Source organism: Equus asinus, chromosome 20, assembly GCF_041296235.1.
Source record: "Equus asinus isolate D_3611 breed Donkey chromosome 20, EquAss-T2T_v2, whole genome shotgun sequence".
NCBI lineage: Eukaryota > Metazoa > Chordata > Mammalia > Perissodactyla > Equidae > Equus > Equus asinus.
In genome coordinates, this window is record NC_091809.1 from 79,712,544 (window position 1) to 79,731,619 (window position 19,076).

The 19,076-nt window shown below is 39.6% G+C and overlaps 1 protein-coding gene across 6 annotated transcripts in view; it reads left to right on the plus strand.

Annotated features, from left to right (window-relative positions):
• The first annotated feature begins 5,779 nt into the window (after positions 1-5,779).
• The window catches only part of NARS2 (asparaginyl-tRNA synthetase 2, mitochondrial), a 102,364-nt gene continuing 89,067 nt past the window's right edge, over positions 5,780-19,076 (plus strand). For 3 of the 6 annotated variants that reach the window (XM_044752480.2, XM_070490579.1, XM_044752479.2), the window contains exons 1-4: positions 5,791-6,266; positions 9,657-9,766; positions 10,144-10,264; positions 12,451-12,591. In XM_044752480.2, coding sequence (XP_044608415.1) covers positions 6,126-6,266; positions 9,657-9,766; positions 10,144-10,264; positions 12,451-12,591 — 513 coding nt within the window. In that variant the 5' untranslated portion in view covers positions 5,791-6,125. Of the gene's footprint in view, positions 6,267-9,656; positions 9,767-10,143; positions 10,265-12,450; positions 12,592-19,076 lie in introns of all 6 variants that reach the window. The other 3 variants (XM_070490577.1, XM_070490576.1, XM_014859658.3) reach the window with 2 other exon arrangements.

The window sequence follows — 19,076 nt, forward strand, 5'->3', positions numbered from 1 at the left end:
AATCATAATTATGGTTTTACTATCCAAATATGCAAGTCCCCAGCACCATGATCACAGCTGGAAAACATTGGTTTAAGGGAGCTTGAGCTTATCTCCAGTTTAATTCTAGCTCTTGTGCCTAGAGAGGGCTGAGGCCACCAGAACGCTCCTGGTCCAGGAGGAGTGAGGCATGGCAGGGTGGTGTGGGGTCTGCCGGGAAAGGGCCTCGGCCTCAGCAGAGCCAGCTGAGGAAGGGGCTCCTTCTACACTCCTGAAATCGTGTTCCACCCTCTGCCCACTGATGCCTCCCTCTTTTGCAACCTGCAAGGCAGCTTGGACCGTAGGTTGGTTTTTTGTTTGTTTGTTTTGTTTTGTTTTACAGTTTCTCTGAAAATACACTGGAAGTTTAAATTTAAAAAAATAGTAATAAAGGTAATGTAGCATAAGAAAAGAAGTTGAAGCCTCAAAGTAAGGAGCTCCTGAAACCAAAGGGAAGAAACCAAGGAAAGGATGAAATCCAACTACAGAGCCAGTGAGTCAGAACCATGAGGCACGAGGCCCAGGAATTTGCTGTTTAACAAGCTCTGCTGGTGATTCTTACGCATGCTTGAAGGACGGTACCTAAAAGAAATGTACACAAAATAGACTGAATTAGTCTTGAGCTTTCTACCTTGGGAATCTGATAGAGTTGGCTGATGAAATTGAGAGGACTCCCTAACTCTAAAACTCATAAATGATGGAGAGTGTTCAGGCAGGTACAACACACATTTCTCTATCACAAAAGTCACAAAATGCTTCAGTTAATACCGTCAACAGCCCTGGGAAAGGAAGTCCAGAGTTTAAATGACTTCTCCACAATCCCACAGCTAGTGGGTCATACAGATGAGATTTGAACCTGGACTTTGGATGGCCAGGCTAGTGCTCTTTTCCACTCTGCTGTTCCAAATGATGAGAGTTATGGCTGAAATGGAATTTTGAGAAGAAAAAAAGAGGAGAGAATCAATCATAGACTCTCTAAGACACCAAGATACTCTTTCTTACCCAACACGGATAAAAATTGGAAAGTCTGACTCTATCGGTTGTCACTAAAGGTATGGAGCTCTGAGAACTCTTGTAAGCCTATTGGAGGGTATATAATTGGAACCATCAATTTGGAGAGCAATTTGGCAGTACCTAGTAAAGCTGAAGATGCATGTAGGCTAGGCTTATGATCCCGCGAAACTCTTTCACGTGTGTCCAGTATATTTCCTACAGCATTCTCACAATCAAAGGCAGATCCAGCTCAGTGGGTCTGGAAGCTTACATAATTTGGGAGGTTCTCTTTAAGAAAAATAATACAGGATTACAATATTAAAGTAAATATTTACTTAGAATGAGAAAAGAAGCTACAAGAAATTTCTAGAGCCTTGGAAATCTATGTCCCTTCATTCTGAGTTCCTTTACAAATGCTTCCTGATTGCTTCTGCTCTCACTCTACCACTCTCAGCAACTCCCAGCACCGTGGGGAAGAGGGGTGTGATGGGGGAAGGGACCACAAGGACATGCAAATAAGGGGCTCTGAGCTTAAATTTCATTAGGTTCATACTAAATCCACCTCTACTTGTAATAGAAAAACATTGAAAACAGCCCAAATATCTATCAGAATGAGAATGAATAAATTGTAGTATAACCATATAATGGAATATTAAAAAGAATGGATCTGGAGATACATGGATATATCTCAAAAACTAAATCTGAGGGGCTGGCCCCATAGCCGAGTGGTTAAGTTGGCGCGCTCCGCTGCAGGCGGCCCAATGTTTCGTTGGTTTGAATCCTGGGCGCGGACATGGCACTGCTCATCAAACCACACTGAAGTAGCATCCTACAAGCCACAACTAGAAGGACCCACAACGAAGAACATACAACTATGTACTGGGGGGCTTTGGGGAGAAAAAGGAAAAAAATAAAATCTTTAAAAAAAAAACAAACCTAAATCTGAGTTGTAGAATAATATGTAGACACCATAAGAGTAAGACACCATTTATTTAAAGTTTAAAAATATGCAAAACAATACAAGAGACTGTTTATAGATACACACATTATACATATATATGTACACATACAGTATGTGTGTATAAAGTATAAAAAAACACAAGGAAATAACAGTAAATTCTGGATAGTGGTTACCTTTATCCAGGAGGAAAGGGGGGAAATGAGACTGTAGAGGGAAATAAGAAAAATTCATTTTATCTGTTTTTTTTTCCTTGAAATAAAAGAGATCTGAAGGAAATATGATAAAATATTAATATTTGATTTGACAAACCTAGGTGGTAGGTACCAGGTTTTATTGCATTATTCTCTAAACTTTTCCATATGCAGGCAATAGTTCCTATGTTTTACAAAGAATGTCTCTTGCACTAACCAGGGAAAGAGGGTGATTTAATTCTAGCAACAGACCTGATTCCTCTATTTTTCATACTTAATTTATATTTTTATTGAGGTATATGTAAGTAAAAGGCACATATCTCAAGTTTATAGCTCAAGGAATGTTTACCTATGTGATCCAGGTAAGCCCACCTGGATCACAACATGGAAGGTCTCCAACTCCCTTCGCCACACAGTTCCCATCTTCCTGGCTGATCTTCATCCTCTGGTCTCAGCTCAGACATCACTTCCTCTGGGAAAACTGCTTTGCTCCCCAAAGACTTGGCTACTACTGCTTTTCTGTACCTATTCCTTCAATTGACCATTTACTTGTCAGCTTCTTTCTAGATTATGAGCTGTTTTTCTGAAAGTTCTAAACTACAAATGTAATTTCCTTTTCTGCTCTTTGCATGTGCCCTTCACTTTTTCAAGTTAAATTGTATTCACCATTGTTAGTTCCTTCTGAAAAACCCAAGATCCTTTACAATACTCATCCATTCTTTTTTGCACACTGGACGTCTCCATAATTTCTGCATCAAGTACTATGTTCCTCTACACCCTGAGGTCATGACCTTGAAATCAAGTTTTGGGTATTGACATTTTCATGAGTAGACTCAAGCATAAAGAAAACCCTGAACACTGAGTTGTACTCCATGACAACAGGGGTATCAGAGTAATGCCTGCCTTTTAGAAGTCCTGAAGCTTTGCCAGTTAAGCTGAAACCTCTCATGTGGAGCCTGATTAACATCTTCTCCAAAGTTGATGAGTAATGCTGACAGTGTTCCTTGCACAGACCTGCAGTATCAAAAGGTAACAATAAGGATGTTTCACTTCTGTTCATCACTCCAGGGCACTTCAGGGAACTCCATGGATCACAGAGAGCCTGGAAGGCATGCTAAAGAAGGCAAGTCCTCTTTACATTATAAGGGGAGGAATGGAGGGGTTGCTTAATGACTGGAGTAATAAGCGGATAAGAGAACAGACTCTGGAACCAGACTGCCAGAGTAACTTGGTACAAGCTCGAAAGCTTTCTACTCTCTAATTAGACAGAGGTTCAGTTTCTCCTTTGGAAATGGGATGATGATGCTAACCCTCCTTCAGAGGACTATTGTAAGGATTAAATGAGTTAATGTGTGAAGAGTTCCCGGCGCACAGTAAGTATTCCATAGCACTAGCCATTACTATTACTGACACGGTAATATGTTCATTTTGGAATGATCATTCTGGCTACTGTCTGAAAGGCGATGGATCTAAAAAGGGAAGTGTCATTCCAACATCGAAAATAAAAATAAACAAGCAGGTAATACGATTTGATACAGCACAAGATACATGGAATGATTTGAACTTAGCACCACACACATGAATGCTATAGTCAACTCTCAATGATATGTTTTAAACTAACTATCGCTAATTTTCAGTTTCACCCACTGGTTTCTCTGGTCTGCAGCCTACTACTGGGCAGTGGTCCCTGCTTAGAAAATAACTAACCCTTTGGCTTAAACAAGCAATAGATGAGAGGGCAAAGGAAGTCAGGATCCTCACTCCCTTACACTCTGACCACAGTTCTTAAGATGCACATTCTGGGTAAGGGATGGAGAAAGAAGGCAAGACAGACAAATGGGCTGTGGAGGAAGTGATCCAACTGGTTACCGCTTTTGGTCCCTTGGACAAGGTAGGCATAGTCAAAGAGGAGATCTGAACTGGGATACAGGTCATTGCTATGTACCCCAGATTGTCTTGTTCCTCAGAATTTGCAACCAATACTGCCAAGGAATTTTTTTTAAAGGCCCACAGCTACATAATTCTGAAGGCATTTGGCTAGAAGTTTCCATATTTCTTTTCTCAATTTCAAGAAGTGCTCAAGAACTATGGTATTTTCATGGGAGATATTTTCTAGTCTGTCTTGAAAAAGTTTTACAATTCCTCCACGCTGTCTGCCCTCCTGGCAACCTTTCCTGCCCATCTTCTGGCAGGAAATACTTTTTCTTACATCCCAAGCTGACGAAATTCTGATCTTCCTCAAAAACTCAATTATCTCCTTCTCTAGACTACCACTTCACTTGGCGCATATGTTTATATTTGTACTTATTGGTTTATATCGAAATGATCTGTTTTCTTGCCAGTCTCCATAGCTAGACCATGAGGTCCTTGATGGAAGGGACCATAGTTTTATTTCTCACCTTAAGACACTGTATATAATAATAGTTTAGTGGGTGAAGCCAGGGTTTCTGAGTTTAAACCTCACACATAGGATGTGTACCCTTGAGCAACTCATTTAACCTTTCTGTGCCTAAATTCCCTTACCTTTAAAATAGGCATAAGAATAGTGGCAACTTTATTGGTAACTAGCCCTTACTTCTACTCTCTAATTAGACAGAAATCTTTTTTTTTTTAAGATTGGCACCTGAGCTAACAACTGTTGCCAATCTTTTTTTTCTGCTTTTTCTCCCCAAATCCCCTCAGTACGTAGTTGTATATTTTAGTTGTGGGTCCTTCTAGTTGTGGCATGTGGGACGCCACCTCAACGTGGCCTGACTGAGTGGTGCCATGTCCACACCCAGGATCCAAACTGGCGAAACCCTGGGCGGCCAAAGCGGAGCCTACGAACTTAACCACTCGGCCACAGGGCCAGCCCCAAGATAGAAATGTTTTCATGAGTGTCACTGAGTTACAGGAAAAAAAAAATTATTTGGGGGGATAAATTTAAAAGGTAGCCCAATAAATAAAAAGGTCATTGTTTCAAGGTCAAACAAATGCAGATAACTGTGTTGGAAAAAAAGGGAGAGAGAGACTTGAAGATTCTGGCAGGCAGTGGCCCACATTCCTCCAGCCTCTCTCTAACTAATCTTCACACCTTCACACCCCAGGCATGCCTTCTCTGACTCTCATTTTCAAGGTCTCTTCTTACCTGTCAGAGGGCTACCTTCTCCAGCAAACCATCTCTGGCATCCCATACTTAGGTTCTGCCAGGGAACTGATTATGCAACGGCCTGTTTAGATTTCTGATGCCACGCAACTGTGCCTTGAGCAAGAGCTATAGGTCTTGTTTTTCTCTTTGCTCAGAACTCAGGAATGACTGATATCCTCAGGCTAATCCTCTCAACAACTAAGAGCCTCCTTCTGGACGCTTTCGCTTTGCATCAGTCACTCATTGCCTCTCGGTGTTCCTCAGTATCAACTGGAAGTTTTAGAAATGAAGACTCTCAGATTCCGCCCCTGGCGGGCTCCGTGGTTCTTCAACGATAATCCCTGCAACCGCAGCACTTTAGCTCCGCCCCATCTCTGCTCCTGACCCCGCCCCCTCCCTCCACCCCGCCTCCTTCACCCTGCCCCTGGACCGCCGCCTCTTTAAACTGGAGTCACAAGTACGCATGCTCCCTCCTAACCTCCTCGTAACGTGGTGACGTTGGCGTAGTGACGTAGGGGCGGTGGCAGCGCGTGTTTCAGCTCGGGGTCGGGGCTTTGGGTTTAGCGAGCGGCGGCAGGTGGTGGGCTGTGCCGGCTGCTCGGGGCGCGTGGAGTATTTTTGGCGCTCGCGGCTGAGTCTCTTACTCTGTTGGGCCTGTTGGCGAGAGGGACGTGGAGGAGAGGTTCTGTGGGCGCAGCGCTGGGGCCCCTGAAGGGGAAGGGAGCAGCCGCACCTGAGGGCAGCGCTGCGGCCCGGGAAGAGGAGGAGAAGGGACGGTCCCCGCGGGCAGGGTCCGAACTCGCTGGGATCAGAGCTGGTCTGGAGCCGCCGCGCGATGCTCGGGGCCCGGTGCCTGCTCCGAGCCCTGCGCTCCTGTTCCTCCGCTCCCTGCCCGAGACACACGCCTTCCGCTAAACTGAGCGTGCGGGATGCTCTCGGGGCCCAGAACACGAGTGGGGAGCGCGTTAAGGTCCAGGTTGGTGTATGGGGACGGGGTGGGTTTTGTCTTTTTAGTGACTTCTGCGGCACATCGTGTCTAGGCTTCTCTGGTGCTGTGGGGTCGGACAGAAGAACCGGAAGGGAGAAGTTAGAAAGTGTAGGCAATCGTGTGCCTCCGCGTTTTTCTCCTGTCCTTGGCTACGTTACTTTTCGGGAAATTGTTCCGATGCCTAGAAAGTGCTGGGACTTCGTTTTCATGATACCAGGGCATTACTTGTAAACTTGTAAATCATACAGAAAAATGAACGAGCCCCTTTCCCTTTATCCCTCATAACGAATAGCCACAGTTTAATGCGGTTGTCTAGAGCTAGCTCCTTAAGGGAAGAAACCAGGTTTGTCGTCTTGGTATTCACACATGGCTGACAGTAAATATTTGTTCAACTAAACCATTCAACTTTTAGCCACTTCAGTGCCTAAAATGGGGCTTTGGATATAATTCATGTTAAATAAATTGGGAGAAAGAGTGGAATGTAGCACTCTGAAAGAGCTCTGGAGTCAAATAGCCTAGGTTTAAATCTCTGCCACTGAGTAGTCATTAATTATGGGCATGTCGCTTATGTGCCCTAAACCTCAGTTTCCTCTTATAAAAATGGTGATAATAGTCCCTACCTCATAGATTGCTGAAGATTAAGTAATTATAAGACAGTTAGGGGCCGGCCTGGTGGTGCAGCGGTTAAGGGCGCACCTGCCACTTCGGTGGCCTGGGGTTCTCCGGTTTGGATCCCGGGTGCAGACATGGCACTGCTTGGCAAGCCATGCTGTGGTAGGCGTCACACATATAAAGTAGAAGAAGATGGGCATGGATGTTAGCTCAGGGCCAGTCTTCCTCAGCAAAAAGAGAAGGATTGGCAGCAGTTAGCTCAGGGCTAATCTTCCTCAAAAAAAAAAAAAAAATTTAGGACAGTGGCCCACAGTCTATAAATGTTAGCTGCTATTATTTCTCTTGCTAGTGTAGTATTTGCAGCAGCTCCACATAGAAGATTCCCCCATAAATGAGCAGACCAAACAAGGTGGTTTGACTGTTTCTTATTAGGTTGCTGAAACACACTGATGCAGTTATTTTTGTTGTTCTCACATATCCTTGATTTTTAGCAATAAAACTAATCTACCCCCCCTTTTGCATTTCTTTGGATTTCATATTATTTCCATAATCCAAATCAAAACCTTTTCTTGCATTAATACATTAATTTGACATACATTAATGATACCTTCTGTGAGCCAGTCGAGAGGATTCAAAGATGAAAAGAACAGAACCTACTGCCTAGGTTAGAAGCTTTTATTTTAGTGCTGTGCAGCCCAGTATAATAGGTACCAGTCACTTGTGGCACTGAGCACCTGAAATATGGCTAGTCTGAATTGAGAGGTGCTGTACATGTGAAATAGACACTAATTTTGAAGAACAAAAAAGATTGCAAAGTATCCCACTATGTTTTTATATTGATTACATGTTAATGATATTGGGGGCATAATGGGTTACATAAAATATATTATTAATTTTACTTGTTTCTTTTTACCTTTAATGTGACCCCCCCCAAAAGAACACAAAATTGCAAATATGACTCACATTTTTGTTGGACAGCCCTGGTCTCATGGCTCAGACCAGTAATTACAGCAATGTGATAAGCATTAGTGGTGTAAAGAAAGAACTATGAAGAAAACAGAGAGGGAAGTCCTTAACTGTGTGGGGGTCAAGGAAGACTTCTTGTGTGAGGTGGCGTTTCAGCAGAATCCTGGAGGATGTGTTCCTCAGGTAGAGGAACTGGGCATGGGGTGGAAATAGCATTCCAGAAAAGCTTGTTGTTAAGAGCATGAACTTCGAAGTGAGAGCTGTATTTGTATTCCAGTTGTACCACTTGGTAACTGTATGACCTTGACTGTTTAGAGGGGTTATCCCAATCTCTCTAAATATGTTTCTTCATCTCTAAAATGATAATATGCACTTTATTAAGTTCTTAAGGGGAGTAAGTAGTATAATATTTATAAAGAACCTAGAACGGAAGCACATTAAAAAATGTTCCATATTGTTAATTTTTACTAAAAAGTAAAAGCAAGAGAGTGGAGCTTTGGAAATTACTGTCAATTGAGAAGCATGATGAGACTACAAAGATGGGCATGCTCCAAATTATGGAGGGTCTTGTACGCAAGGCTGAGACAATTTACACCTTCTTCACTGTGGCCCTGGAGAAAGATCAAGGGCTTTCTAGTAGACTTGGATTCAAATTCAGGCTCCCCCCTTTACCAGCAGTGCGACCTGCAGCAAGTTATTTCACTTCTGTGAACCTCAGGTGCCTCACTTGTAACTGGGAATAATGACAGTTCTCAGAGCTGTTGTGAGGAGATGAAACAGTATATGAAGAAGGTTGTAAAATGCTTGTCACATAGTAGATGTTCAGTTCTGTACATGGTAGATATTCTTTGAGTGAAAAACATTTATGGATTATCTACTATATGCCTGACAGTAGCCTTCAAAGGAATGAAAGCATGATTCCTAAACCGTCAAAATATATTGGACATGCAAATAAGTAATAGAAGGACTTTATAACAGTGTCTATAGGATATGATGAGGACACAAAGAAAGTAAGGAGTCAATAAAGTTTTTCTAAGTAGGATCATCTTGCTTTTCTGAGTGTGTTTGATGGTTAATCAAACACCATCAGTTGTTTCACTCTTCTGTGCTAGTTACATTGAAGTGGGATGTTCACTCTTCTGTGCTAGTTACATTGAAGTCGGATGTGATTGGTGAGAGCTGTTTTTAGTGTTACTGGTCTACTTGAAGACATCTCATTTGTACTCACACATATCTGTCATTTAAATTCAGTGTTTTTGAAGGTTTATGTACTACTTTATATGTGTTCATAATGAGAAGTTTCTCAAGAACTCTTTTTGTATGATACTTCGTGAAAGGAAAAAAAATCCCATAAAGATGTTTCTACTCTATAACTACATAATCTCCCTTCTGGGAATTTGATACAAAAGAAGAAAGGCACCAAAATATGTACCCTGTTATTCGTAACAGTGGGAGATGAGAGTAGGGGTGGGAGAAAATACCTGGAATAGACAATATTGAGGAGATTGGTTATGTGAATTAGGCTCAGCAACCTGATGGAATATTAGTCATCCATTCAGAATGATGAGCTTTATTAACAAAACAAAATAGAACAAACGGTAGACTGCCAAACCTGTGTCTCACTGTGATAAGAACCATATAAAATTATATATGCATATGGGTGAACTGAAAGCAATTGATTTGTTAAGGCAGGATTATGAGGACTTTTTATTTTCTTTTTTTCGTTTAGTCTTTTATGCGTATGTGTAATGAAAATGTAACATGTTTTAAGCTCACATTTAGAAATACTTTCCTCGTTAGGGATGGATTCGTTCAGTCCGGTCCCAGAAGGAAGTCTTGTTCCTGCATATAAATGATGGGTCATCTTTGGAAAGCCTTCAGGTTGTAGCAGATTCAAGCTTTGACAGCAAGTGAGTTTTGTTTTTTAAAAAAAGAGTCCTTTGATTATTTTTTTCCATCTCCTCTGCTCCCCATCCCTAATCCAGTGTTCTCTTTGTCCCCTGAGTGATCCTTCTAAACAAATCTGCTTTTCATGGCTTTAAGGCTCAAGGCCAAAGACTTGGAATCAAGATCCTTCAAGCTCGGGCCTGTCCTCTAACATCTTAACATGATGATATCCCCCACCTATGCTTTGCTCCACTCTCTCTTAACTACTTGCAGCTCTTAGCTCAATTAAGGGTAAAAACTTCAATCATTGAATATTTTAATGTTCTGATAGCAAGGTTTGTATTACCATGAGGGTTACATGTAATGACACTTGTTTATGGTGTTTTTTTTGTTCCTGTAGAGAACTGGCTTTTGGGAGTTCTGTGGAAGTTCAAGGGCAGCTGGTAAAAAGTCCATCCAAAAGGCAAAATGTGGAACTGAAGGCAGAAAAAATTGAAGTTGTTGGAAATTGTGATGCCAAGGTATGCTTTCTGACACTTTTATGGAGGCTGTTTAGGCTTAATTTGAAATACTAGTGATGTGTTTGAAGTGTGATTATTGGAAAGATGGCAGTGAGAACATGTTTCAGTTGTGACTTTCCACATTATTGAAACAGGCTATAGAGTCTGAGGAATGTAGAGAGAGTAACAAAAAGTATTTGTGTAGATGGCTGAATCTTATGAATGAGAGCTAAGTCTTAATCTGTGCATCTCTGTGGTGCCTGTCACAGTTGAAATTTGACACTTTTACAGGCATGCCCAGTCAGCCACAATAACAGAGACATACCAGGGCAGACGACGTTCTTAGGAAAGCTCTGCCTAGAAGTGACTCTTGCATGATCTACAACTGTATCGTCCAATACAGTAGCCACTAGCTACCTGTGACTACTTAATATTAAGTCAATTAGAATTAAATTGAAAATTCAGTTCCTCAGTGGCATTAGCCACAATTCAAGTGTTCAGTAGTCGCATGCAGGTAGTGGTGACTGTACTGGACAGCAGACACAGAGCATTTCTGTTCATCACAGAAAATCCTATTGGCCAGTGCTAACCTAGAGTGTTGTAATGCTTGGACTAAACAAAGATAAGTCCACATTAAGAAAGTCTACATTAAGACATGTTAATGTCTATTTTTGCAAGATTCTTCCGTCAGTAGCTTTTTATTTATAGCCTGCTGAAGAGGTTAGTGGGAATAAAATCAGATTATCAATCCAGTTTCTTAAATTGGAGAAAATGAGGCCCAGGTGAAATTACTTGCCCAAGGGTGCATTGCCGATTAGCGGCACAGCTAAAGTTCATATTCTAGGCATTTGACTCCCCTGTGTTTTTGCTATCCTTGTCTTCTAATGTTTAATGAACAAAACATGAGGAAATATAGGGAAATTGCATCATTTTAATTGGTTTTTATTTCTTTTGGGAAATTAGAAGAAATTATAAGGAAATAACAAAGAAAATCAGGCGATTTTTTTAAAAAATGTCATTCTGAATAATTTTCTAAGAAGTTCTAATTGATGTGTAAAATCAGGAATCGGGTTCTAAGATTTCTGAAAAATAAACTGTGAAAATAATTTGGAACTCAGGAATGGAAATGGTAATAATTTTTTTTGTTTTTGCTTTTTTAGAGGGATATGTAATTATTAAAAATTTGCCATGTGTTTTATTCTTCTCAAATGGTTCTCCCTTGGCCTCGGTTGGTGTTGATGCCTTCACCGTCTCTTCCTCTTCATTTGTGTCATGTTTAAGTACTCAGACATTAGGGAATTCTGAAGCCCTAGCAGTCTGCAGATTCTTATTAATGTGGTCATATTTTCCCTTTAGCAAATATGTGCTTATTTCTATACGGTATAAATTAGTATGTGCACAAGGCCTAAAGGGGATAGACAAGACTAAAGGAAAAGAAACGGGGGACCAGTGTAGCTCTTTTACTTGGCTTCTCTGTAATCTTTTTTATTGAAACTTTGGTTTTGGTCTGAAAGTTTGTTTCTGTCTTCTTAATCTTGTAACATGAGTGTGGGCGGGGTGGAAATATTTCTAAGTGGAGTCATAATTTCCTTAAAATTTTTGTAAATCTGCACCACTCTATCTAGTGGATAACAGAAAGCTGTTGATCCTCCTGCATGTTCTTAGACAGCAGTACGTGTTGATAGTCAGTGGTATATAGTGCCAGTTGATTGTCAGTGATTGTGGGTTTTCAGGGCATTTGGATGGTTTTAAAATTGAACACCAGCTGTGTGTATACAGCTGTAGAAAACATAATCTTTAATATCTGTACTATTCTGAACTCCTATGTGTCAAACAGTGGACTATTTTGCATAATTATATCCTAATTTCTCTATTTGTAAATAGTGATTTGTAAATAGAAATTGAGAAATGCGTAGAAATTTGATAAATAACAGATTAGCCTTATGACATTAAGTAACTTTGTCCCAGGTTCCACAGCTAACAAGTAGTAGAGCTGAATTCAAACCCACATCTCTCTGATTCCACCCCATCGTTCTACCAACTTGTTGGAATTAATGTGGACTACATTCAGTTATATTAAGAAGTAAAAAAGGAAAGCATCTTAGTTTTGTTTTAAAGCACTACTGTTTAACATTTGCCCTGGAAACTGATTTTATAAAACAGTATCTTTTTTAGCTTTTAATTTGTTTTTTTCCATTTATTGGCAGGCTTTCCCTTTTAAATATAAAGAGAGGCATCCTCTGGAGTATCTGAGACAGTACCCTCACCTTAGGTGCAGGACTAATGTCCTGGGTTCTATCCTGAGGGTCCGCAGTGAAGCCACAGCTGCTATTCATTCTTTCTTTAAGGTAAGGGGGCTTTGCTTATAGGTATTCTTTCTTGTGAAGAAGTTGAATAATTATAACACCGGAGTATTATCCTGAAAGTTCTCTTAGTCTTTTATTCCAGGCACCCTTTACTTATGTGATACTTTGTTCTTTGGCTGATTTTAAGATTTTCTCTTTATCTCTGGTTTTGAGCAATTTGATTATGATGTGCCTTGGCACAGTTTTCTTTATTTTTCTCCTGTTTTGAGTTCATTGACTTTTTTTGGATCTGTGCAGTCATAATTTTCATCAAGTTTTCAGCCATTTCCTCAAGTATTTTTTTTTGTTACCTCCCTCCTTTGGGGACTTTAACCATCTCTACCACTTAGGCCACTTGGTCATATTCTATAACACAGTGATTTCTTTCCTTTTCTTAAATTCCTTTTTCTCTGTTTTTTGAATAGCTTCTAGTGCTATATCTTCAAGCTTACAGATCTTTTCTTCTTTGATGCCTAATTTATTGTTGTTCCTCTGCATTGCATTTTTTATCTCACATGTTGTAGGTTTCATATCTAGGTGTTTGATTTGGGCCTTTTTTGGTGTCTTCCACGTCTCTGCTTTACTTTTTGAACATATACAATACAGTTTTAATTAAAACTGTTTACAGTTTTACTGTCTGTTTAATAACTGTTTTTTTATTTTGGGTTTTTTTTTTTGTTTAATAACTGTTTTAACTGACAAAAACTCTCAACAAAGTGGGTATAGAGGGAATGTACTTCAACATGATGAAGTCCATATGTGACAGTCCCACAGCTAACATCATATTCACTGGTGAAAAGCTGAAAGCATTTCCTCTAAGATCAGGAACAAGACATGGATGTCCACACTTCACCTTTGTTCAGCATAGTCTTAGAAGTCAGACAGAGCAATTAGGCAAGAAAAAAAAATAAAAGGCATCTAAATCAGAAAGGAAGAAGGAAAACTGTCAGTATTTGCAGATGACATGATTTTCTTTTTTTAACATTTTATTTTTCCTTTTTCTCCCCAAAGCGCCCCCAGTACATAGTTGTATATTTTTAGTTGTGGGTCCTTCCAGTTGTGGCATGTGGGATGCCACCTCAGCATGGCTTGATGAGCCATGCCATGTCCGCACCCAGGATCCAAACTGGTGAAACCCTGGGCTGCGGAGGTGGAGCATGTGAACTCAACCACTTGGCCACGGGGCCGGCCCCCAGATGACATGATATTATATATTGAAAACCCTAAAGACCCCACCAAAAAAACTGTTAGCACTAATAAACAAATTTAGTAAAGTTGAAGAATACAAAATCAATATGCAAAAATCTGTTGTATTTCTATACACTAATAACAAACTATCAGAAAGAGAAATTGAGAAAACAATCCCATTTACATTGCATCAAAGAGAGTAAAATACCTGGAATAAATTTAACCAAGGAGGTGAAGACCTGTGCACTGAAAACTATAAGACATGATGAGAGAAATTGAAGAACACAAAAAATGGAAAGATATTCCATGCTCACGAATTGGAAGAGTTAATACTGTTAAAATGTCCATACCACCCAAAGCAATCTACAAATCCAATCCCTGTCAAAATCCCAATAGCGTTTTTCATAGAAATAGAAAAAACAATGCTAATGTTTGTATGGAACCACAAAAGACCCTGAATATTCAAAGAAATCTTGAGAAAAAAGAACAAAGCTGGAGGCATCCCACTCCCTGATTTCAAACTGTGTTACAAAGCTGTAGTAATCAAAACAGTATGGTATTGGCATAAAAACACTTAGATCAATGGAACAGAATAGAGAGCCCAGAAATAAACCTACACTTATGGTCAATTAATTTATGACAAAGGAGCTAAGAACATACGGTGGAGAAAGGACAGTCTCTTGACTAAATGCTGTTGGGAAAACTGGACCACTGTCTTACACTGTACACAAAAATTAACTCAAAATGGATCAAAGACTTGAATGTAAGTCCTAAATCTGCAAAACTCATAGAAGGAAACGTAGACAGTAAGCTTCTTGACATCAGTCTTGGTGGTGATTTTTTTGGATTTGACACCAAAATCAAAGGCAACAAAAGCAATAGTAAAGAAGTGGGCCTACATCAAACTAAAGCGCTTGTGCACGGCAAAAGAAACCATTAACAAAATGAAAAGTGGGAGAAAATATTTGCACATCATATATCTGATGAGGTTAATATCCACAATATATAACGAACTCGTATAACTCAATAGCAAAAAAACAATCTGATTAAAAAAATGGGCAGAGGATCTGAAAAGACATTTTTCCAAAGAAGAAACATAGATAACCGACAGGCACATGAAAAAGGTGCTCAGCATCACTAGTCATTAGGGAAATGCAAATCAAAACCACAATGAGCCATCCCCTCACACCTGTTAGAATGGCTATCAAAAAGACAAGAAATATCAAGTGTTGGTGAGGATGTGCAGGAAAGGAAACTCTTGTGTACTGTTGGTGGGAAGGTAAATTGGTGTAGCCATGATGGAAAAACAGTATGGAGGTTCCTCAAAAAATTAAAAATAGAACTACCATATCATCCTGCAGTTCCACTTCTGGGTATTTATCCAAAGAAAATGAAAACACTAATTCGAAAAAATATATGCACCCCTATGTTCATTGCAGCATTATTTACAATAGCCAAGATATGGAAGCAACCTAAGTTTCCACTGATGGATGAATGCATAAAGAAAATGTGGTCTGTATATACAGTGGAATATCATTCAGCCATAAAAAAGACGGAAATCTTGCCATTTGTGATATCATGAACAGACCTTGAGGGCATTATGCTAGGTTAAATAAGTCAGACAGAGAAAGACAATTACTGTATGATCTCACTTACATGTGAAATCTAAAAAAACGAAAAGAACTCATAGATATAGAGGACAGATAGGTGGTTGCCAGGGGGAGGAGGTGGGTGAAGTGGGTCAAAGGTACAAACTTTCAGTTATAAATATGTCATGGGGATGTAATATACAGCTAGGTGACAGTAGTTAATAATACTATATTGTATATTTGAAAGTTGCTAAAAAAGTAGATCTTAGAAGTTCTCATCACAAAAAAAATTTCGTAACTATTTGTGGTGAGGGATGTTAACTAGACTCGTGGTGATCATTTCACAATAGTGTATTCAAATACTGAATCATTATATTGTACACCTGAAACAAATAGAATGTTGCATGTCAATTATATCTCAATTCAGAAAAATAATAACTTTTATGTCATTTTCTTCTAATTCTGACATGTCTGTCAGTTATGAGTCAGTTTTGATTGATTGATTAGTCTCTTCATTGTGGGTTCTATTTTCCTGCCCCTACAAACCTACTAATCTTTAATTTGATGCCAGCCATTGTGATTTTACCTTGTTGGGTGCTGGATATTTGTAAAGCTTCTTAAGCTTTGTTCTGGAATGCAGTTAAGTTACTTGAAAACTGTTTGATCCTTTGGGTCTTTTATGATTTAAGAAGGTCTGAAGCAGTGCTCAGTCTAGAATTAATTATTCCTTACTACTGAGGGAGAGCCTTCCTGAGTGCTCTACCTAGTGCCTTGTGAATTATGGATTTTTCCAGTCTGTGTTGTGGGAGCAGTGGCAGCTTCAGCCACCCGGCAGCACCAGGCACTGTTTCCTCTATTCTCCTTGGATGGTTGTTTCCCTGGCCTTGTGTAGTTTCCTCACACACATGCGACGATCAGTCCTCTGCCTAATGCTCCAGGGTGGCCCGCTGCACATCTCTGGAGTTCTCTGCGAAGCGCTCTGCTTTCTGGTACTCTGTCCTGTGAGTTCTAGCCACTTTAGCCTCCTCAGACTCTCAGCTGTGTCTCAAATCGGTGTCTGCTCACTCCACTTTATTTCTCCCGTTTCTGCCATGGCCCGGAAGAGCTCAAGCTAGTAAGCTGGGCTACTCATAGTGTTCACCGTGTTTGTCTCCAACTCTCAGGGATCACTGTCCTTTGTTGTCTGATATCCAGTGTCTTGAAAACCATCCTTTCATGTAGTTTGCTTATGGGTTTTTTTGTTTTGTTTTTGTTTTCTTGGTATTTTCAGGTTGGAGGGTATATCTGGTCCCTATTTATTCATCTTGGTCATAGACTTATTTTTTACATGGTAGGCACTAATTTTAAAGAATTATGGGTGTTGGTTAAGTTGATTGATCTAGTGACTAAAGGCCTTTTGTTTCACTGACCTTTGCTTTTCAGCCATCTCCCCCACCTGGGAAAGCCACAGTGGAATGTAGTTGGTGAGTTGCTGAGGTGATAGGACCCTCCCCCATGTGATGGAGAGCCCGAAAGGCGAGGAGTGACCCAGCAAGTGAAGTTCAGTGTCATTTTGTGTGGTTTGAGAACTCTTCCTGACTTCTCCAGATCCAGCTAATTTGCAGATTATATAACAGCATACCCCTTGCCTTGGACTATATCCAAACTCCTGCAGGCCGAGCCCTGCTCTAGCACACCAAGAGAGTTCTTGCAATTTGAAAAGCTCCTTCAGAGTTAATTTCTGATGAAACAGCTAAAGAACATCATGCCTTTGTGACATGTACTTTTGAATAAACAAAGGAAAATAAATTACATTATACAATGTCATCCCATTATAGTTTGCAAGGGTGCATTTACATATGCTATCATAAATTTTATTATGCAGCTTCCATATGGCTTTTCAGTAGTGCTTAAACCACACAAACAGAAAATTTGTTTAGATCTAAAGGGTTTTTTCCCCATATGGCTTTAAACAGCTGATAAAGTGGACTTGCTTTAATTCCCAGAATTTTGTAGATTTCTGGCCACTAGGTGGGGCTATTGGCAATCCGTTGACCTACTTTATACATTTCTTTATTAGTTGAAGCTTTTACAAATATGTGAACAATTAAAAAATAAGAGAACAAACTAGAAAAATCTAAAATGAAAAATCAAAATAAAGTAAAATTTAAAAAGCATTTTAAGTGATTGAAAAGAACTCAAATTTTAGCACTGTTGTGTGGTCAGTATAAAGGTAGGCACTTTTAAGTGCTGTAAATTCACTTTTTAATTGTAAAGCCCTGGAAAATATAATCCTGATACCTCCTTCTATGATGTTTCCCACTTGTATGTGTGACATTTAGGAATGAACTGTTTACCGAAATTACTGGAGTACTGTAGGACATATTAAACAGTAGTTACATGTTATCTAGTATTTGGTACTGTTTCTGTGACTTGTTACATTTGGCTCCCTAAAAGAAGATAAGACTTAAAATGTAAAATGTTCATAAATTTCAAATCCATCAATAAAAATATAGAAATGTGAGAAAAAGTAGAAACTTCAGCAGTAACTTTTAGTTAGGATACTTTAACGATCTAGAGTTATTTTTTGGGTTGAGTATCAAAAATGTTTTGTGTATAAGTTGGTTTGCTCATAAAATTGATGCATTTGCTATGTAGTGAAACTTGGCTATCTAGATCCTCAAGGAATGGGTTATTTAAAAGAAATGAGTTTCAAAAATAACTGAGGATTCTCTCTTAATTTTTTCTAAATTTCCATGGAAATTATCCTAAACTGTATTATATACTTCCCTGGCTTCCTAAGTTGGCCCGTAGAGAAGGGTTCACCCTTTCTTGATGAGTCAAGTTGCTTCCTTTAAGCATCAGATTTTGCCCTCTTCTATATGGCAGTGTCTTCAGAGTCCGTCACCATGTGGAGTATTCTTTGCCACAGTGTTGAATGACCCCAGACTGCTGTGCCTTTGGGTTCCTGTTATTGCTTTTTATAGATTTTTTTGGTCTCCTCTTGCTGGCGCTTTTTGTTGCCAGTGGTGTGCCTGTGGCTAGCAACTCCTGTCACATTTCTTTTTTTGTTGATTCTGATTAAATAATGATACTTATTTTGGGTGTGTGTGAGAGAAAAATATACAACATGTCTTTGACATGTATGGGCCTTAGTATGTGAATTTTGTAATTTTCGGATGCTCAGTGCCTTATAAAATATCTAGAATGTTTTTCCATCAAAATATTTAGATATTTAGAGGTGGTGGGTGGAATCTGAAAAATTGAATGAAAGTGTGTGCTTTTATATTTTGCCCCACCTGGCCTTCATATCTCTAATAGGAAGCCCGTTGCTGTGGGATGGGATAAGTCCCTGAGCTGGTGCCCCACTGGAGGCACCTACTCACAGTACTCCTCCACTTCTTGGTGTTTATTTTCCTTTTTATCTTTCTACTTCCCTGCCTACTTTTTCCTTTTTGAACTTTGTTCTCACTGCTTTATTATTCTTCCTTTGTACTCTCTCCTTTATAGCTTTTGGTGGTAATGTTAAAGATTTAGATACGATAAGCCTTGCTAGTGGCATTAAGGCTTAAAAATCTGATGCCCCCTTTTGAAAGATTTAACATTAGTTGAGTATTAAAAATAATTCCCACTACTTGAGCGATTTAAAAAAAAAATATCCCATAAAGTTATTTTCGTAAGATTGAGTGTTGTTTCTTGTGGCACTTGACCAGCTCTAACTTGGGCGATTAT